This window comes from Coccinella septempunctata, chromosome 4 (assembly GCF_907165205.1).
Source record: "Coccinella septempunctata chromosome 4, icCocSept1.1, whole genome shotgun sequence".
NCBI classification, from domain to species: domain Eukaryota; kingdom Metazoa; phylum Arthropoda; class Insecta; order Coleoptera; family Coccinellidae; genus Coccinella; species Coccinella septempunctata.
The window spans coordinates 25,628,512-25,649,397 of record NC_058192.1 but is presented as its reverse complement, the minus strand read 5'-3'; the positions used below and the strand labels follow the sequence as shown (position 1 = coordinate 25,649,397).

General features: G+C 36.3%; 1 protein-coding gene across 1 annotated transcript in view; it reads left to right on the top strand.

The window, feature by feature from the left end:
- The window catches only part of LOC123310674 (gustatory and odorant receptor 63a), a 38,046-nt gene that overhangs the window by 13,166 nt on the left and 3,994 nt on the right, over positions 1 to 20,886 (top strand). Inside the window, exons 3-6 of the mRNA XM_044894257.1 lie at positions 3,803 to 4,125; positions 4,393 to 4,785; positions 6,867 to 6,938; positions 13,012 to 13,101. Coding sequence (XP_044750192.1) covers positions 3,832 to 4,125; positions 4,393 to 4,785; positions 6,867 to 6,938; positions 13,012 to 13,101 — 849 coding nt within the window. The 5' untranslated portion in view covers positions 3,803 to 3,831. The remainder of the gene's footprint in view (positions 1 to 3,802; positions 4,126 to 4,392; positions 4,786 to 6,866; positions 6,939 to 13,011; positions 13,102 to 20,886) is intronic.

Here is a 20,886-nt window from a genome sequence, read left to right as displayed (position 1 = left end):
TAATGCACTCTGGAAGTCAAGAAGCTTTCAAAGCACTGAGTTTTGTGTTCTAATGCCAAATGAGATATACAGAGGATCAATTTGCAAAGGAAACACCCTTAATAATATCTCAGCCCCAATGCAAAATCAGAAAAAGTTCAATAAAAGGTAAACTTTGGTTGAAAGGAGGATATGTTGTAAGATTTATTACAATCAATTTATATCAATCTCGTAAGCGTGATGACAGCAACCCCTAAAATCTTAATTAGGAAGAGCAGTTGAGTGACACCTTGTTTTGAAGGTAATTCGTTTCTCTTTTGTAAAGTGTCAAGTCTGGGGAGCGCGGTGGCCATTCAGTTGGTCCTCTTCTATCAATCCATATTTCTCTTGGAAATGATCTGTGAGCAAGATCATCTTCAATAATGTTGAAATTTCTTACAAACAAGTATCCATTATTAAATGGAAACAAACATTTTTTTTGTGGGGGGGGGCGGGGGGGGACCCCTAAAAGAGGTCTGAAATGAGATGACCGCCCCCGAGGTGAAGATATTGGGTGGAGAAGATGTCCGAAAATTCTAAAAATGACTAAAAACAATGAAAAAGCCCCAATAGCTGTTTTTACCGATGTTTTTCCTCTTTTGGTTTCTTTTCTTCCCTGAAATACAATTGTATTTCACGGGGGAGAAAGAAGAAGAAGAATTTTAGAAATCGTCTATTGACGATTTCTAAAATTTATCCTTTTCATTGGGACACTCTTTACAGACTATTAACTACGTCTCCTGATTCTAGCTATTATTTCATATCTATATTTTGAAAATATTATTGAACACGGTTCAACGCTTAAATACAGCTATAAGCGAAGCGAAAAGAAATCGTGGCGGCTGGAATCTTATACCTATTCCTCTTTGAGACATGTGGATATGCCCCGTTTGCAGAAGGCATATCTGCATCGCCTCTAAGAAAGAGGTTTGGTTTGTGCTTTTATTGTTAGTGGAATATATAGGATTTTGAATCTTATCTCTCTACTAATAGTCAAAGTGAACAAAGTCAAGATGCTAAAATGAAAACGCTATTGAATTCGCCGCTAAACTGCTTCAGAGCTAATGATAATCGAAATTCTTTGTTCTTCGCTGGATTCTAAGCGATCAGGGGGAGTGGGAATAATTGAATGAGGTGTTATCTGATTCTTTTTTGCTTTGCCGGCTATAGAAGGTTGGAACATATACATAAGTGTCACACGAATTCGATTCGTGTGACATTCGATTCGATTTATGGAAAACAATCCAAATTCACGTTTGCGTGAACATTTCATGGTTTAAACCATGAAATGCTTGAGATAATTTTATTCGTATCTTTTCTCTATTGCGTTCGCGTAAAATTTGTTCTTTATTCCACCCCATAAGGAGAAATCTAGTGGGGTAAGATCTAGAGCTACCAAAGAAATAGATCTCTATTCCCCCAGCAAAAGACTTCAAATTATTCACTTAACTTTCAGATGGATATATCACCCACAGTATTTTTCAACGTAAAAATGAAAAATGAGGTTCCAATTTGAAGAAATTCATTTTTCACCTTCTCGAAATTGCTTAGTTACAACCTTTCTGTGACCTCCTGCATAATGATTTGTGATTTTGACCATTGCGAGAAAAACATTTATTCTTATTTAGTGATTTAGTGAAAGGTTTATTTAACGACCTATAAGGAAAATTACGTCACAATTAGAATGAAAATGGACTAGTAGAAATCTATAAATTGAGAAGTTAATTGCAGAATCGAAAGAGTAGCAGGAAGACCGGTTTATTGCTTATTTGTCGTCATCTGTCGATGATGACAACCAAAATGAAGTGCAGAACTTATAACGTGAGTTCAAAAAAATTCGTCGTCATGTAGGCTATGAAATTTTGAAGGTTGATGTTCGGTGGCTGAACGTATGTTTTTCCTTGAATTACTCCATCTTCCCAAAATGAAAACAATGATGACATTAACTTATACATCGTAATTTTGAATGGAAGGTGGAAAGGCAGTTTTTAGAAAAAGTTATCTCTAAATTTCACCCAACGTGCGAAAAGCATTTCCTTCATTGAGTAAGATGACAAGAATCCAAACAATCTGAGGAGGTTAGGGAAATTTTTCGTAAAAATTTTAACTGCTCACTATTTTATACCTGAGAGACATGAATCTTGAATTAATCGTGGTATTATGTTTTTTTTTGTAACAAGGATCTAGCTACTTCATTCATATGAATAAATCACAGTAAGAATCTCAATATGTTTATTAATTCTCTATAAATATTGAATTGATTTGGTCATTATTGAAAATCCATGACTAAACTAAAAGAACTGAATTACATGAAAATAGCTATTGGACAATTTATCAAAATTCAATTCAGATGTAAAATGTCATGACACTTTCTCCTTCATAACGTTCTGCTGTTAAAGTTCCATAAAAGAAAATTATAGGTCCCACATTTTGTCTTTGATGCATACCGAACTCTAATTTTTTTTGGATGCTACAAGGGTAGGAAATCATAGCCTTTCAAATTTTCTGATAACATGTTAATCTTTAGGAAAACAAATGGATGTCTTCTTTTCAAAATCGTGTGGCATATGCCAACGGATACTTCAGTCACTGCTTGAGATAAAACCCGTTTGTGGAGCTTCTGTAATTTTTTCATTATTGCTGAACTCTGGAGTTTTCTTCTTTGGTCGACCACTTCCTTTTTTTGTTTGAACATACCTGTTTCGTCAACACATCGCAAAACAGTACTATGGAAAATTGATAATAATCTACAGCAACATTGGGATACTTCTTTGAAGTCGCCGGAACAGAATATTTCCATTCTCCTTCTATTTTCTCCCCAATTTTGAAGTAGGATTCAATAGTAAATGCTTTTTACAGGTCCGTAAAAATCATCTTTATGATTTTCTGATAATTATAATTCAACAACAATCCAAAATGCTAAATTGAGAGTTCACCTGTCAATTTAGAAAAATGGTGTAGCACAAGCTAAGAATTACGTTTAGACAAGAAATATCGACGTTCAAAATTTCATTGTCTATTTGACGACGAATTTTTTTGAACGCATGTTATTCCATGTCAGAAAGTACATCTGAGTTTTCAGAAAACGGATGTGCCATCTGACGGAGAAATATCTACGCTTCTTTCCAACAGTTTTCCTGACAGCGCGTTGGCATGCTCCAAATCAAAACTTAGAAAAGAACATCCAGAGCTCAAGAATCATCACCTCGAGATAAAGTTTCTGGCTGACGTAAATTTCCGAAAAAGCCCAAGTTTATCCAATAGGGTTAGGTAATAGGAGGAAATTCACTACGATTAGGTATAAGATTTTGTTCTTGACGATAATTGTCCACCAATTATGCACAGAAACAAATTCCGTGCTCTGAAGTATATTTAGAACTGTAACACTGAAGAGAACTGAAGACAATTTTGTTTAAAATTAATTTTGATCTTCCATATGTACTTAGTCATTCAAAACATTACTATTTTCGAATAAGTCAGAAGTTTCGCAAGTTTTGGAGATAGTATCCTAGTGGATTCTGATTATTGAATATTCGTTTCTCCTCAAGGAGCTCTTGTGGCGAACTGGAGTGAACTTGGTATGAAAACTTATACCTTATATTTTCACGATTTTTCAATCGTGAATAAATGAATCAACTGTAAATATGTGAATTTTTAGCAAATCAAACTTAGCACTTACCTACTGTTATGCAAACATTGATAAAAGAATAATGAGGATCAACATAACATGAACAACATAACAAAATGCATCAATTCATTTGGTTTTTATAATTCTTTTTTTTAGGTTACATAAAATGGGACAAAGTTGAAATAATGGAACCATCAGAAACGGAAACCAGGTTTGAGGAAGCAGTGATCGATTACCTGTTCACAGTTTATTTGATTCCGATTGTTATAAATCTAATAACTCTCTATGAAGCGAAATTTCATGCTGAAATAATGAATGATTTCAAGAAATTCGAGAAACTATATAAGAAAATCGCGAAAAAAAAATTGGATTTATTCGTGGGGAATAAACCTCTTCTCATGACAATTGTTTTACCAATAATTTCTTGTGCGACGATGATAGTTAATCATATAACGATGGCGAATTTTCGTCTGGTACAGGTATGATTTCACAATTATACTGGCAGTAAGATATGTGGATACCACATACCACGATAATTTTATGTGCTTGCGGTCAATAGTCAATAGTGTAAATGGTACTGTCACTGTGTAGAAAAAAATGTTTGGCAGAAAAGTTTCACAATTCAAAATAAAGAATGACTACGTCATTCCTTCATTTTTATACACCTTATTAAGTAGCTAACAGTAGCATTTTACAAGATTGTTTCTTGATTAAGTAGTACCTAAATCAGATCAATATATTTCCAGGTTATTCCCTATTGTTATATAAACACCGTTACCTATCTAGTTGGTGGTTTATGGTTTGCATATTCAGATGTCATAGGAAAAATAGCTCTCACTATTTCACAAGACTTCCAGTTCGCATTGAAAAATATGAGTACTTCTTCGAGAATAGCAGAATTCAGATCTTTATGGATGATATTGGCCAAGACAACACGAGATTGTGGAAATTCATCTGGATATACTCTGATATTTTTGAGCCTCTATTTGTTCTTGATCATAACATTGACAATATATGGGTTATTCTCACAGATACAGAGTGGATTCGAATTGAAGGATATAGGGCTGACGATAACTGCTTTATTTGCTGTAGCTCTCCTGTACTTCATATGTGATGAAGCTCATTATGCATCTAACTGTGTAAGAAATTCAATATCTAAATTGTCTGACAAATAACTGTCTGTAATAGTTGAAATATTTGAACAATTTTTGATACAGGGTGATTCATTGGGAAATGCGCATACAGTAAGGGTATATAGAGTACACCAAGGTACCTCTAAATAACATATACACTGCTCAAAAAAATTAACGCACATTATGGAAATCTCAAATTTATTCTACAACTGAAGGTGTTCTCAATGATAATTATTTTTATCAGAATTATGCATGCATATGTTATCCACTTTCAACGGTTTTCTTCAATACAGATGTTTTTTTCCCAGCAGGAATAAAAAAAGATGATATTATCAGATTTTGAATGTATGGGCTCCATTCTAAAATCAGTTGTTCCCGATCAATTCTAGTGATCAATAGTTTTTCTTTCGTTTGATTTTCTACACTCGATCGCTATGCAACGCGAAACACGCAATTTGAACCAAGAGGAATGTGCCCAAGCGGTAGTTTTGCGAGAAGAAGGGTGGACATACACAAGAATTGCAGAAAGGTTTGGTGTTTCCCATACAAGTGTGTCCAAAATGTTGCAGCGATGCAGGGAGACAGGTATGAATGTCCGAAGACCAGGACAGGGTGGACCACGGGTAACAACTGCCATTCAAGAACGTTACTTCAGAGTTTCTTCGTTGAGACAACGGTTTGCAACCCCTCGCCTCCTTCAAATTCAGCCAAGAGGCCCAGCTCTTACCCCAGCCCATCGAAGGGCGCGTTTGGATTTTGCGAGAGAGCATATCCATTGGGAAGAGGCCGATTGGGAAAGAGTTCTCTTCACAGATGAGTCTAGATTCTGCCTCTACCATTGTGATCAACGTTCCCTTGTATACTGACGTCCACATGAAAGATATGTTCAGTGCAATTTCCTGAATACTACTGGTTTCGGGGGAGGATCGATTATGGTATGGGGTGGAATATCTTTGACTGCTCGCACAGACCTAGTGGTCGTTGATAATGGAGCTATGAATGCTGATAAGTATATAAGGAACATTCTTGAAGAGCATGTAGTGCCATTTGCCCCATACATTGGTGAAAATTTCATTTTTATGGATGATAATGCCAGACCCCATCGTGCGCGCATCGTTCAGGAGTACCTTGAAGAGGTTGAAGTCTCTCGAATGGAATGGCCAGCAAGAAGTCCCGATCTCAATCCGATCGAGCAGGTTTGGGACAACCTCAATAGAAGGCTGAGAAGTTCAGAAAATCATCCAGCTACTCTTAATGACTTAGGAATCCAACTCGGAGAAATCTGGGAAGAATTAGATCAGAACATTTTAAGATCACTCATTTTGAGTATGAACCGTCGTTGCCGAGCTGTAATTAACGCAAGGGGTGGAAATACCACTTATCAGCATTTCAGTATATTGAAAATTGTTCATTTCTCTACTTTCACATAAGATTCGGTGAAATCCTGAATTTTTATTCCATTCAATGTGCGTTATTTTTTTTGCGCAGTGTATTTAATGGGTCTACGTTTCTTTATTACTAGGATACAGGGTGATTCAGTGAGTTTCACAATTTTTTCAATGGATCGTAACTTATGAACCACCCTACACATTTTTATAATATTTGGATCATATTTTTATCGTCCTCAGTTGAGTCGATGAAAATTATAAAATTATAAATTATTTAGAGGTCCGGCCTCTAAAAAATTCTTGGTCTTGTGTCTAAAAAATAACTCTGTGTATGCCAATATTTTCAAATTTGGAATTACCAGAAAAAACATGGGTAAAACTGAATGTATTTGGTTTTTATGCATACAAGTTTTTCAGTTTTCAATTTGAGTCAAATCTAGATATGTTTCGTTGATGAGGTGGTAGATAATTGAAGAACAAATAAGTTGCCTTCACCAACTAGTGCTTCTCCAGATTCATTCCATGAAATCATCATTCTTATTTTCAAAATTGGAAATATGTGTACTGAAGTGTATACTGAAATTTTTTAACGACTTAATACAACCATTACCAGATGTTCTAGTCCAGTTAGTCGTTATTCAGTGTATTTGTAACATTTCGTTTGTAAATGAGTAAGAATTGAAAATAGCTTCTTTTCAGGTGAAAGTTCATTTTCAAAAACGCCTTTTATTGGTTGAACTCACATGGATGAATGAGGACGCACAGCAGGAGGTAATCCCATATTATATGAATACTAGCTCAAATCCGCGGCTTTGCTCGCATAATATTTCATTGCAAAACGCTAATGAATTTTATAATTAGAATAATTCAAGAAAGATAATAAGGAGAAAATCAATACACCTCACTACGAAATAGAAAAGAAATGATAATCAAATAATTAACAACAATAATCAACATCAACACATTTTAATAAGTATGTAACGAAAACACTTACGAATAAGAAAACTACAAACAAACTCCAATCACCAGTTATAGAAAGGTTTGCTCAAGCGCAACCTTCTTGAAAAAACTATTATTCCCTCTGCCTCAGCCTCGATTGAGGCAGAGGTCAAAGCATTTTATACTACATGGCGACATTGTATACTCAGAAATTTAAAGGAATGAAACATTGATGGTAATATGTATATTACACTCTATGAGAAAAGTCATCAGCAATAGAACTTTTCGAGTCAAAATAGGTAAGATATGGTCCATATTGTACAGACGGCAAAATGGTTCACCACAAGGATCAATATCGAGTACGACACTTTTTCTAATAGCGATAAATGATATTTTAAGCCATTTTGGTACATGGATCATCAATTTACGCAGATGATCATCATGTGTCATGGTTGTACCTCCCATACAAATTCGTATTCCTTCAACCGGCCATAACTCGCCAAATATCCGTTGAAACTATGGTGTAAAGAACATTTTTCATCAGGAATAAATGCCGCAGGGGTTAGTAAGAAAGCGTATGAAGTCGACAACGTCAATGAATTGAACTATTATGCGCATATAACACCATCACAGGACTAGGGCAGAGCATAAACAACTATAGGAAAAGGCTCCATGAGGAATTCTGCAACGCCTACCCTGCTTGGGCAACAACAACCAGAAGAAATTGATATCTAAGGTTCATCTTGAAGCACAAGAGAGTCTGAACACCAAGACAATAGGGAAGAGTTCCGCCGACAAGTTGATCCTGACATGAGGAGATGCGACGTCGAACTGGAAGGAACATATCCTCCTCATTGAATAGCACTTCCCCGACTCAATACATCCAAAGTAACTGTCACAGAACGGAAATTCATTGGAATATTTGCATCTAGTTTTTTACTGATGCAGATATTCCAATGGATTTCCGTTCTGTTAAAGTTTTTTTGTACGTATTGAGTCGTGGACGTGCTTCGATTCGATGAGGAGGATATGTTCCTTCCAGTTCGGCATCTACCCACAACATATCGATGATGAATTCGAAAAGGCGTTGTCGGTAATCTAATTATACCCGACAGTTTTCCTCAACAAAATGTTCAAAGAGCGGAAATCGGTCATCTGTGGTACCAGTTTTCACCTACTTAACTTATAGATAGGTTAGGGAAAATATGGGAGAATATTCAATATGGAGACGACAAATAGAAGAATTGTTAGCGGCATTACACTAGCAGGGCACCTCAAAGAATTTTTACGATTTTTATGCCCTTATTTTGCTCTCATTTTGCTCCGTTTTGCTCATCAATCAGTTTATTTTGCTCACCTATATACAATGAGCTATAGACAATTCAAAGTGCCCTGCTGGTGTAATATTACAACAGCAGTAATAGTATATGTATAGTATCTATATCTCGGTAACGGTAAGTGGTAGAGAAAAACCAATTGCAGATTTTAAAAGAGCAAAACGCAGATATCCCACAAGCTAAGGTGAGAAAAAAAAATGTTCTCCTCCAAAAACTCGTAAAGTATAAATGAGCAAAACGAACGGATTGGTGAGCAAAACGGAGCAAAACGAGAGCTTTCGAATGATACCAATATTGGAAAGATCCGTTGAGGTTCCCTGCTGTTGTAATATTACACCAGCAGGGCACTTTGAATTGTCTATAGCTCATTGTATATAGTTAAGCAAAATAAACTGAGTGGTGAGCAAAACGGAGCAAAATGAGAGCAAAACGAGGGCATAAAAATCGTAAAAATTCTTTGAGGTGTCCTGCTAGTGTAATACCACTAGAATAGTCGCCTGTAATGTGTTGCTCCGGGTATCTTGTCAAGATGGGAGAAGGAGATTTCTGTCGAGTAGTACGCTTGTCGTGAGCTCGTGGAACTACTGCTCATATTGCTAAATAAGGATGAGAACAGGAACAGAACACTATTCATCGACGTGGTGATTCCAAACACCAACAACAACCTACCAGATAGGCACATCGAAAAGATTTGGAAATAAACAGACTTTGAGGAACAAACCACGAGACAGTGGAGGTTGAAAGATATCAGGAGTCAGGACTATCCCTGTTGACATTTCATCTACAAGCCTGATACCGAAGAAACTACTAGAGAATTTGAGGAAACTTCAGTTGGACGAAAATATCTATGGAGTCATGCAGAAAGCGGTACTGCTAGGGACGGCGAGAACAATACGCAAATTCCACTTCAACAGAAAGTGCGAGAAGGTCGGGAACACAACGGACACCAAAGAGACGAGGAGGAGACAAGACATGATCTATATCAGGAAGGCGAGAACCAGCCCGGACCCGACCACACCATGAGCTCGAAAACCGGGAAAGAGATCCAACAGAGCTTGATCCTTTGTGATATCTTAAATATCTGGAGGGGAGTGTGAATGCTGCAAGGCTAAAGTTATAAATATTTATTGGTCCATTCAGACCTATATGCATTCATTTTCATATTCATATTATCCTGGTACTCCATAAGTACCGAAGTACCCCTCAGAAGCTCTGTGGCTTGTACGAGTTCGGAGAATCAGTTGTGTTCTGTGTAGGCTTTGTTACTGTGTCCTTACGCCACCTTAGGCACAGCACTGTTAATTTGAACCCAACAGTGAATGTGATGTCCCTGTACCCGTGTGGACTAGAAATAGAAAATTCCTTTTCTAGCCAGGGATCGAATTCAGTAACTTGCGGTTGCGTAATACCATTGAATAATACCATTGAGTATTGCGTAATACCATTGAGTGGGTTTAATACTCAATGGTAATACTGAACCGACGCTTCTAACCACTAAGCTACGGACGCATAGGACAAGTCGGTTATTATTAGCTTCAAGAAAAATCTCTGAACGAATAAATTTGAAACGTGATAACAAATCGATACAAACGAAAAAAAGAATCTAACACAGAAAATAACAAACTAACACGGACTTTCACATTTATAATACTGATAAACATAGTAAGGATATAGAGAAAAACACTTTAATAAAAAGATATAATAATTGCAATACATATGATAATATAGAATAGACTTCAATTAAGTCTCGTCTAGTGGGCATCACTACATCGTTGAAAACCGTGAACATTCTGGGCCGTTTTTACCCCTCTTTCAGTTCTGAAAACCGATGTAGCACCGTGAAAAACATCTTAAATTTGAAGATTAGCGAGTTTTTGTTCGTCAGTACCTATAAGCCGGAGTCAAGTCATTTTCATCGATGCGAATTTTAGGCGTATCATACCGTTTCCACAGCCCGGAGTTGGGAACACAAGATGTCTCACCAATCATTCTGTATTTGGTGGCGAATCTGTTCGAGTAATAATTCTGTATTCTTAAGCTGCATTCACAATCAATTCTCGGGCCGAAGTGCACTTCGGCACGAAATTTACCATTCGCAATAATCTTGGAACCATATACTCAAATGAATCAAAAATGTAACTGATCAAAACATAAGCATCAGCATCATCTATAGCCGGCACGAAATTCCTTGCCGAAGTGATAGTTTGCGACTTGCAAGAAATTTGGTCTTGAATTTCATTGTGAATGGTAGCGGAGAACGCCATCTGCTAAGCTTCCGTGCCGAAGTGCACTTCGGCCCGTGAATTGATTGTGAATGTAGCTTTACGCCGTTTTCATCCTGTGCTAATTATTATTTCCTTGATAGTTCTAATCTGATTAGTGATTTATTTGGTATATTTGTTACGGCTAAAGATAGGTGTAAGCATAAACTTAGGATTAGCCGGCTAAAGATAGGTGTAAGCATAAACTTAAGATTAGCCGGCTAAACTTAGGTTTATATTCGAGGATCGGCTAAAGTTCGATAAAATATTCATCTGCGTCAGGGCATTCCATCTTTAGCCGGCTAATGTGCACATTACCCAAAACGGAACGGCTAAAAATGTATTCGATGGTAACGGAGAGGTGATGTCTCATGTCTCATGTCTCATGAATGGTCGGATGGGAGAGGACGAACGCACACGACCACTTTTTTGTTTAAATTTTTAGAATTGAAATATGCAAAAGAGCATCGAATGTATTAGGGTTGTATTACATAACGCCCATGGATTTTGAATTCAACATTTAACGAGTTTTCATCTGTTTAGGAGATTAATGCTCTTCAAACCGAGCCTGATTTGTGAAAAACCATAATATGACCTCACAAGAAAATGAGATATTGAAAAACAAAAGTATATTTTCCCTACCATTCAATAATTGGGTTTATGGAAAAATTACGAAATAGGAACTATAGTTTCTAACGTTGCAATTTCTTTCCAACCAATTCTTTCGCAAAAAGAACAAAAAAAAACTATAAACAGGAACATAGTTGAAAACACTTTCTCTAGCTGATTTTGTTGAAAATTTCTTCATGAGTCATTGAACATACGGGTTCCAAAATATGGCCTGTCGCCACACTTGATGAATCATCCCGGGGGATACAAGTGCATTCATCGTAAAGCTTATCAGCGAAATCAAAGATTATAGAGTTAACTCTATAATCTTTGCGCCAAATAGTCCGGTTAACTACAAACAAGATTGGGTACTTCTACTTATATTTTTCTAGAATTTTACCTTTGGTATTTTGATGAAGAAGCGGCATCATTCTTGTCTTCATTTTCTCCTTCTGCTCATTCTATTTCCCTCAAATTATGAATAATAACAAGATGAAAAAAAATCATTAACACTACAGTTTTCCCTCACACTCAAAATAGCATGTCATGAATTTTGTCATCAAGCGTTTAGATTTTTAGATTCGTCAATAAGAATTCGTTCAGACACAGTTGAAACAAATTTATGTTCATTCTCCAATTTCTCAACTGCTTAACAGAATGCTTTTCTGCTATTAAAATATGTGAAATTCATACAAAAAATGCATTGCATTAATAGTTTGATTATACTCGTATTACTATTTCTTTACATTCTTTTAATTGCCGAAAATTTTCGCCCCTCAAGCCTTCTATATTTTTAGCCGATAGGATGTGGTTACACTTAAGTATAGTCGGCTAAAAATAGAAGAAACTAACATTAGCAAATACCCGAAGCTAAACCTAAGTTTAGCCGGCTAATCTTAAGTTTATGTTCACACCTATCTTTAGCCGTAACATATTCACTCTGTATTGAGTACCCAGCCTTTTTTGAGTGATAGTTCCGAGATTTTCTTTTTGAGTCTATGTGATCATTACAGCTTTCTTTTCTTGCGTTGCGAGATATCAAAGTACGTTCAAAGATAGCCTTGTTGCCAGGATTTCTTGCTATTTGGTTTAACTTCCGTAGCCCTGCTATTTTTATCGTTCTAGTAGCTTACGCGAAGGAGACCCCGGGTACTCCAAGTGCCAGAGCAACCGCCGGAACTGATCTCCGAAAAAAGTCGTTTATCGAGTCCAGAGGTAAGGCACCACTCCTCACTTTAAACTGGCAACCTCAGCTCCAATTCCCCCAACCCTTTTTGTTGTGTATAGTATTTATTGTGTGTGTCATTACACCTCTTGTACTGATCGCTTGGCTGATCTTGAATCGTAAATCGGTGGATTTTTTGAGTTGTGTAATAATGCTTATTGTATTCCTTATTACGAAACAACGAATAAAATTTGTAAACTCGGATTTACTTTCCATAGTTATCGCTAACACCCCTGATGACAAGGAACGAAGGAACCTCGGCTCGACTCGAAGCCACCAGGTTAAGTTTGCTATTTTTCCTTTAAAGAGCTGGCGCTCGAGAAATCCGTGGAAGCGCCACTACAAAGTTTCTTCTATGTTTATCATCTTATTTGGAGGTGAAATTTGATGTATTCAAGTATTTTCATGATTTACCTGTAGAACCATCTAACTACAGTTTTTTCTCGGAAATATAAGTTTTGTTTTCATTTCAGATAAAAATGTTCTTGAGAGCCACCGAGATGATTCCCACTAATATGAGTTTAGTTGGTTTTTTTGATGTCAATAGGAATTTATTCAAATCGGTAAGAACATGTTACTAAGTTACTAGTGTACCAAGTGAATTTCTTGAATATGGAATATACGAATATATGATATGATTTTATTGTGGAGGTATGAAGTGTTTCATCCTCAGAAGTGTTCTGTAATGAGAAACTTCTACTTTCAAACTACTGAGCTACTGAGCATATTTTTGGAGGAGTAAGTATTCATGGAGAAACAAATAACAAATCAAAAATGAATTTTTAGTTGAATAATGCAGACAAACAATCTAAAATTCACAATGAATGTTGTACCAATGTATCTGTTTTCATTGGTTCAATTTGGAAATTTGCATGCGGTGAGATTTTATTATGGTGGCGTCAACTCATGTGTCTGGTTCGAAAAAAACTAGTTTTTTCAACGACTGAAAAACGTTCCAATATAAAAATCAAAACAAACATCCCTGTGATGTACCTACCGCGACTCGTCTAACGAAATTGCACCGTTGGAAAACGTTTGGATGAGTTTGGCAATAGCAGCCACACCGATTGCAAAGTATCAGATTTTCCTTCTAGTCCGGGAGGCAGGGGCTTTTTTTTCAAGGAATTTCATCCCGGCTGAAATTAATAGTGTATGTTGTAGTCACATTGCAAATGACGAAACCGACCGTCAGCTTCAATACCATCGGTGGGTGCGGGCGTGGGAGGCGGCGGAACTTGGGAAAAAATGCAAAATTTCAAGTGATTTTATCCCGGCTGAAATTTGTCATATGTAATATTAATGTTAATTAGAAACAAAATAGTGAAGTCAGCCAATAGGCGGAGGGTAGAAAATACGTCAGTCGAGCGCGTGAACTTGGGAAAAAAATTTGAAAATCAAGTGATTTCATCCCGAATGAAAACACCTCCATATGATTTCCTACATAATATATGGAAATATAAAAATGTATGAGCGCGCTCATGCATTTATACGGCGCGCGGAATTTTCAATGGTCTGACTGATGACTTTTTTCTTATTAGTTAATCAGCCTACGGATATTTTAACATTTATATTTATTAAAAATATGATTTCGATCAATACCAAACGGGTTTGTTACGATTCACCCATGATACATGTAGGTAAAGCAGCAACATCATATAACATACTTAATTATAGTATAGTATAGTATAGTATATTTATTTCATTTCTACAATGAATCTACATATCACAGATATGTTAAAATAAAATAGAAACATGTCAAAGCAACAAAAAAAAAAAAAAAATTTCTCAGGAACAATTTTTCTTTTTACAAAATTCTCTAAATTCTTCCAAGTTATAAGGTTCACACTGAAACTGAAGTATGTAGCTGTGAATCCTTCTCCGAAAAAAGGCAAACTGATCGATGCCTTGCAAATTCCTTGGTAAGCCATTAAATAATTTCATCGCTGCATAATGGACTCTTTTCTCCCTTAAAGTTGAGGAGTGTATGGGATAAAAGTAGGGTTCAGTTCTTCTTGTGTTATTACCATTCTTACAGTCCTCAAAATAATACTGGTGCTTGTGGAGAAATAGAAGTAGTAATATGTAGAGACTGTCAGAATGTTGTTTTTTTTAAGTGACCCCGACACGAATCTCTTTGTCCAAATGATAGCATAGATCTTATTGCACATATGCAATAGGTCATTCATATTTTGATTAATTCGTTATCAACAAAATCAACATTCGAATAAATCGGTAGGCACAGGTAGATGTGCTTGGCTCCAAAGGTGGGCGATGTATGCCGTTCGAAAGAAATGTTTGTTCAGTTCAGCCTTACAGGGCGAGAATAACAATCCGTCAATTTTTTTTCCAAGTTAATTGGATTGCAATCATATTAACTGCCGTATGCTCTATTGAATGTTAACACACGAGCAGTGTTAATATCATCAAATTCTGTAAATCCATATATTCTACAAACATAGCATTCTAAGTATGTGAACAATTGATCGAGGTTACAATTGGGAATTTCTGAAATGTCACTCACTGCTTGTATGTACGTTGGAGACTTCCGGAGAATTTCAAACGTTTTTTTTCCTTTACGGTAAAATGCTGAGTTGAAATTGCATCCACTATAGGCATGAAATCCTGGCAATATAGAGCACAAATTTGGACCCAATGATGCAAACAATTTGGTGACATCAATGAATGTCTGATTATTGCCGGTACCAACATGCATCGAGATTTGGACGTTCTTCTCGATGAAATTCATATTTCCCAACATAATGATCAATATATCTGTATCACATCATCGCATTGTTACATGAATATCAGATTTCAAGTGACAGACATGGAAAACCATATATGTGTCTGCTTCTTCGTGACCTGGACACGTTAACAATGGATCCGATGATCGTTGAACTTTACCTTGTTCAACTTCATATTTGTGGCATTCCATATATGTAGTTTACGAAAACTGTTTTATTCCCAATCCACGATGCCATGTGATCATTTAACCAATCGCCTAATAAAAATTCAACGAGCGCTTTTTTTAAATAAGTGCGTGGGAGGCGGCGGAACTTGGGAAAAAATGCAAAATTTCAAGTGATTTTATCAGGGCTGAAATTTTCTATATGTAATATTGATGTTAATCAGAAACATAATAGTGAAGTCAGCCGATCGGCGGATGGTGGAAAATACGTCAGTCGAGCGCGTGAACTTGGGAAAAAAAAATTTGAAAATCAAGTGATTTCATCCCGAATGAAAACACCTCCATATGATTTTTTACATATATGGAAATATAAAAATGATCGTCAGCTGCGTGTCTAGCGGGGGAAAGACCGTCAGTCAGAGCAAAAATGTATGAGCGCGCTCATATACGGCGCGCGGAATTTTCAATGATCTGAGTGGTCTTTCCCCCGCTAGACACGCAGCTGACGGTCATCTTTATATTTCCATATATGTAAGAAATCATATGGAGGTGCTTTCAATCGGGATGAAATCACTTGATTTTAAAAAATTTTTCAAGTTCACGCGCTCGACTGACGTATTTTCCACCCTCCGCCTATCGGCTGACTTCACTATTTATTACTATTAACATTAATATTACATATGAAAAATTTCAGCCGGGATAAAATCACTTGAAATTTTGCATTTCTGACTGACGGTCAGTTTCGTCATGTTCAATGTCACTACAACATTTGCCGTCTGTTCCGATATTGCTGAATAGTACTGTCAGTATTTCAGAAACGATGCCTATTGGCCCAGTCGTTCGAGTTCTATTGTTATTCGATTGCGGGCCAGTACTAACAGCAATATCGGAACAGGCCCACAGTATTAAATTCAGCCGGGATGAAATTCCTTGAAAAAAAAGCCCCTGCCTCCCGGACTATTCCATTCACACGTACCCTCGTTCCCTCGTTGGCGTTTGGGCTTGGTTGTTTATTGTTTTATTTTATACATAGTAGGTGGTATCTCCGGTGTCTTTTATAGACGATAGACGAAATTCTTCTGAGTAACAGTTTGGGACTCACTCTCTTGGCGGGCATCCTTACAAGTATTTTAAATGTTAAAGTCCGTTGTTGGTTGGTTTGTTTGTCCCTTTGTCTTTACACTTACACAACTCTGGAACAAGATGTCTGATTTTATGGAAATTTCACTACAATGTAGATAATTTATTCGAATTTTTCGTGTGAAATTCATTCTCATATGAAGGGATGACGAAAAACTTCCGAGGGTAACCACATATATCCAATTTTAACATGTTGAATTCAATCTAAAATAATGTTCCAACTGATTTTGACTGGCATGGAATGAATTGATATTAGATTTGAATGAGTGAGTGAATATTCAATAATTCACGAATGTGTGCTAACAGCTCACTTGTACAGGGTGTCCGAGTTAAAATGTCCCTTATACCTCATTGTGGAAACTAAAGGAGCTAAAAGAAAAAGTTGAATAGGAAACTTGTCTGTTGTCTCTAATCGATTGAACTTTTATTTTTTATAACCCACCTTAATACAGGGTGCTCCATTTTTTTCCTGTTGGTATCAACTCACTTATTTTAAATGGAACTCCCTGTATATTATTGCATTTTTTAATTCCTTGTCAAATTTTAAGGTAACTTTGGTATGATAACCATGGTCCTATATAATACCGATTCTGAGATATTCGACTTTTTCCTAAAATTTTGACAGCTGTAGGTGTTCACTAAATTAGTTGATACTAGTTTTCTAATGAATGCATCGAAACCAAATTTTGCCCAGCTCTTATCAACATATTGGATCAAACGTTAGATCTCTATTTTTAGCAATCTGAATTACAGGTATTAAATATACGATTTTAACTTGTTAAAAAAACAATCATTAACTCACTTTTTCCATTTCATTTGGCGAAGTACAAATATACAGGGTGGTCCAGATCGTAACCACGTATTCTACATCAAAAATAAGCCCTAGTTTGTCATATAAACATATGTCGAGAAATGTTTCCTCTCCGAGATACAGGGTGTTAAAATTATAGAAAAAAAAATGTTTTTCATTAATAACTTTCACACTGCTTGAAATATTTTTACGAAATTTGAGACAGTGAGCACTTTTTGCATAATATCATTTCTTTTCTATTCTACCAGTGGCGTCCGTACTGCAGCGAGACTAAATATTTTCAGATAAAAAATGATACGCCACCGGTTTTTCCGACAATAAAAATTACTATTTAAATCCTTATTTAATTTGGAGCAAATTCGGTCTCTTGATTTTTTGCTGTAAGGCACCGTTTCTGGTCAAAAAAATAAAACAAACAAACAAAATTCGATATAGCAATAAAAAGCTTACTACGGTCTTATTATTATCAAGAGGAGTTAATCTTTGTTATTATGTACCTACCATATCAAATTTGGGCGATTTCTTCATGCATGAGAATGTGTTTTATTTCATTGCCTCGTACAGCAAAAAGTCAGGAGAACGAATTTGCTCCAAATTAAATAAGGATTTAAATAGTAATTTTTATTGTCGGAAAAACCAGTGGCGTATCATTTTTTTTTTCTGAAAATATTCAGTCATGCTGCAGTATGGACGCCACTGGTATAATAGAAAAGGAATAATATGCAAAAAGTGCTCCTTGACGCTCAAAACCTATGTCTCAAATTTCATGAAAATATTTCAAGCAATGTGAAAGTTATTAATGAAAAACATTTTTTTTCTATAATTTTAACACTCCGTATCTCGGAGAGGAAACATTTCTCGACATACATATGTTTATATGACAAACTAGGGCTTATTTTTGATGTAGAATACGTGGTTAAAATTTCTTGGTTACGATCTGGACCACCCTGTATACAATAAAATAAATGGGTTCCGCGCAATTTCGTTGGTGGTAATAATATAAAAATAATATTTTATTGATTCTTTAAGACATTCAATTACATATATAGGACAATATAAATAAATATTGAATATTCTTCTCTTGATTTCTATTCCGTTTCGGATAAGAATAAGGAATTCGCTTGGAACCACCCGTATCAGCTCTGATATTCATCTCCAATAGGCAAACGTGAGTTACGTTTGAATCTGGTTAATCTTATACGAAATGAAATAAAAAACAATAAAAAGGAGATGAATATCAGAGCTGATATGGGTGGTTGCAAGGCGAATTCGTAATTCTTATCAAAAACGAAATAGAAATCAAGAGAGGAATATTCAATATTTATTTATGTTGTCCTATATACGAGTATGTGATTGATAGCGGGTTTCACAGAACTTCAATTGCCCGGTCAACGAATTGGTAACCACTCGATTTTGGAAACGAAATCACTAAAACATTTTCAGTTCTGAATATATTTGAGAATTAGCGATTGAGAATAAATGAATATACGTAAATAGATCATAAGTTGATTCAAGAATGATATTTTTAATAATCATGCGAGTGAATTATCGATTGAAAACAAATTGACGTTTATCCGTCAATCAAGCGTTGATTCGCTTGACTCCTCTACAGAGGAATATTCACTTATCTCAGATATCATATATAAAGGATTAAGTTCTGTTGGAGCCCTTTCCAGGTTTTCGGGCTCGTGGTGGTGGTCGGATCCGGGCTGCTCCTGTGTATCATGATGTCGATCCTGTTCTGTCTCCTCCTCGTCTGTCCTCGGTGTCCGCAGAGTTCCTGATCTCCCCGCAGCTCCTCTTGAAATGGATAGTGTTCTTTTACATGTTTATCTTCATTTCCCAGGAACTTATTGCGTAGCGTTCTCGTCGTCCTTAGCAGTACCGCTTTCTGCATGACTCTATAGATGTTTTCGTCCAGCTGAAGTTTCCTCAAATCCTCTGTTAGTTTTTTCGGTATCAGGCCTGTAGATGATGTTGAACAGGGATAGTCCTGATATCTTTCAACTCTCACTGTCTCCAGGTGTTTTTCTCGAAGTCTCTGTATTTCGAAATCTTTTCGATGTGCCTATCTAGTAGTGAGAAGAATTTCGCCTCAACAGAGAGGCTATCTAGTAGGTTGTTGTTGTTTGGGATCGCCACGTCGATGAATAGTGCTCTGTTCTCATCCTCATTCAGCAATATGAGGTCAGGTATATTGTGAGTAACCTTCCTGTTTGTAAGAACCGTGCGATCCCAGTAGAGCTTGTGATGATCATTCTTCAAAACAGCATCCGGATGGTAATTGTAATAGGGAATCTTTTTTGTCCTTAGAAGTTGATATTTTTTGCCTATTCTTGGTGTAAAATCTTGGGCAAGAGCATCACGTTGGATGGTTTCATGTGTCGCACAACCATAACGACAGCTATCTTTCGCCACTGAGGCATCCTTGGCGAATGGCGATATAATTCATGTAGTTCCTTGTCGGAATCACCTGATCCTGGATGGCATAGATGAAATCCTCTGTCTCGGCAAACAGCCTTCCGGAAGTCAACCAGTAGTTCGACGCAGACATGTCGACGTAATCATGGTTGACTTCTTTCTGGTATCTTCCATGCAAAGGTTTGCCAATTAGATTCTGCATTTTGCTTTCTGCAGAGTGTTCGACGGTTTCCAATTGGTCCTGCTGCAGCTTCAACGGAGTAGAACTATCAGCATCACAGACTACTCGATGAAGTTCTGATGAAGCAGTCTTGTTCAGTAAATATTCTCGTCCTTCAATTTCCTGGGACATCCGGTTGGACAAATCAACAATTTCTCTACGCCTCTACCCCCAAGGTGTCGTGGCAGCTCATCCGTTCGTTCTATTGAGCTTTTAGGGTGATATTCTGATGTTATGATTATATTATTATTACATTATTATCGCCAACGAAATTATTTTTAGGATAATAAGTCTATGACACAACAAATATGTATGTAATGCAAGAAGATATAGCAATATTGATATGTCTTCTTATAAGTAATGTAATTTAATTCTATGGGTCCTCGTGTGGATCTGTGTGTGTGGATGCATTCAGCCGAAGGACCCAATTTGTCGATATTTCATTTTTGAATGAGAATTTACTCGAAAACGGCGCGTTATACAAGAAAATATGAAAAGAACTTTCATTTTCAAAAATGTCGAATTATTTCTGTATCCAAGAAATTGGAAAACATTGGGTATTGAAATATATATTTTACTCTGTATTTCTAAATACAGTTCACTGTTGCATGATTCTATTTACTTGGAAATAATGTAATTTGTAAATTTATCCATCATCACGGCTTCTGTCATATTATTGTCAACGATCGATTTAAAAATGAATACAAAATTAAGATAGTAGTAATCCATTAAGATTCCCTTTAAATTTTCTTCATGATTATCATTTTCATTAAGGTTGTTATACTTTGTACCGACACATATTCGTTAATTTCAAAAAATTTTTGAAGGAGTTTAAGATTGAATTGAATTCT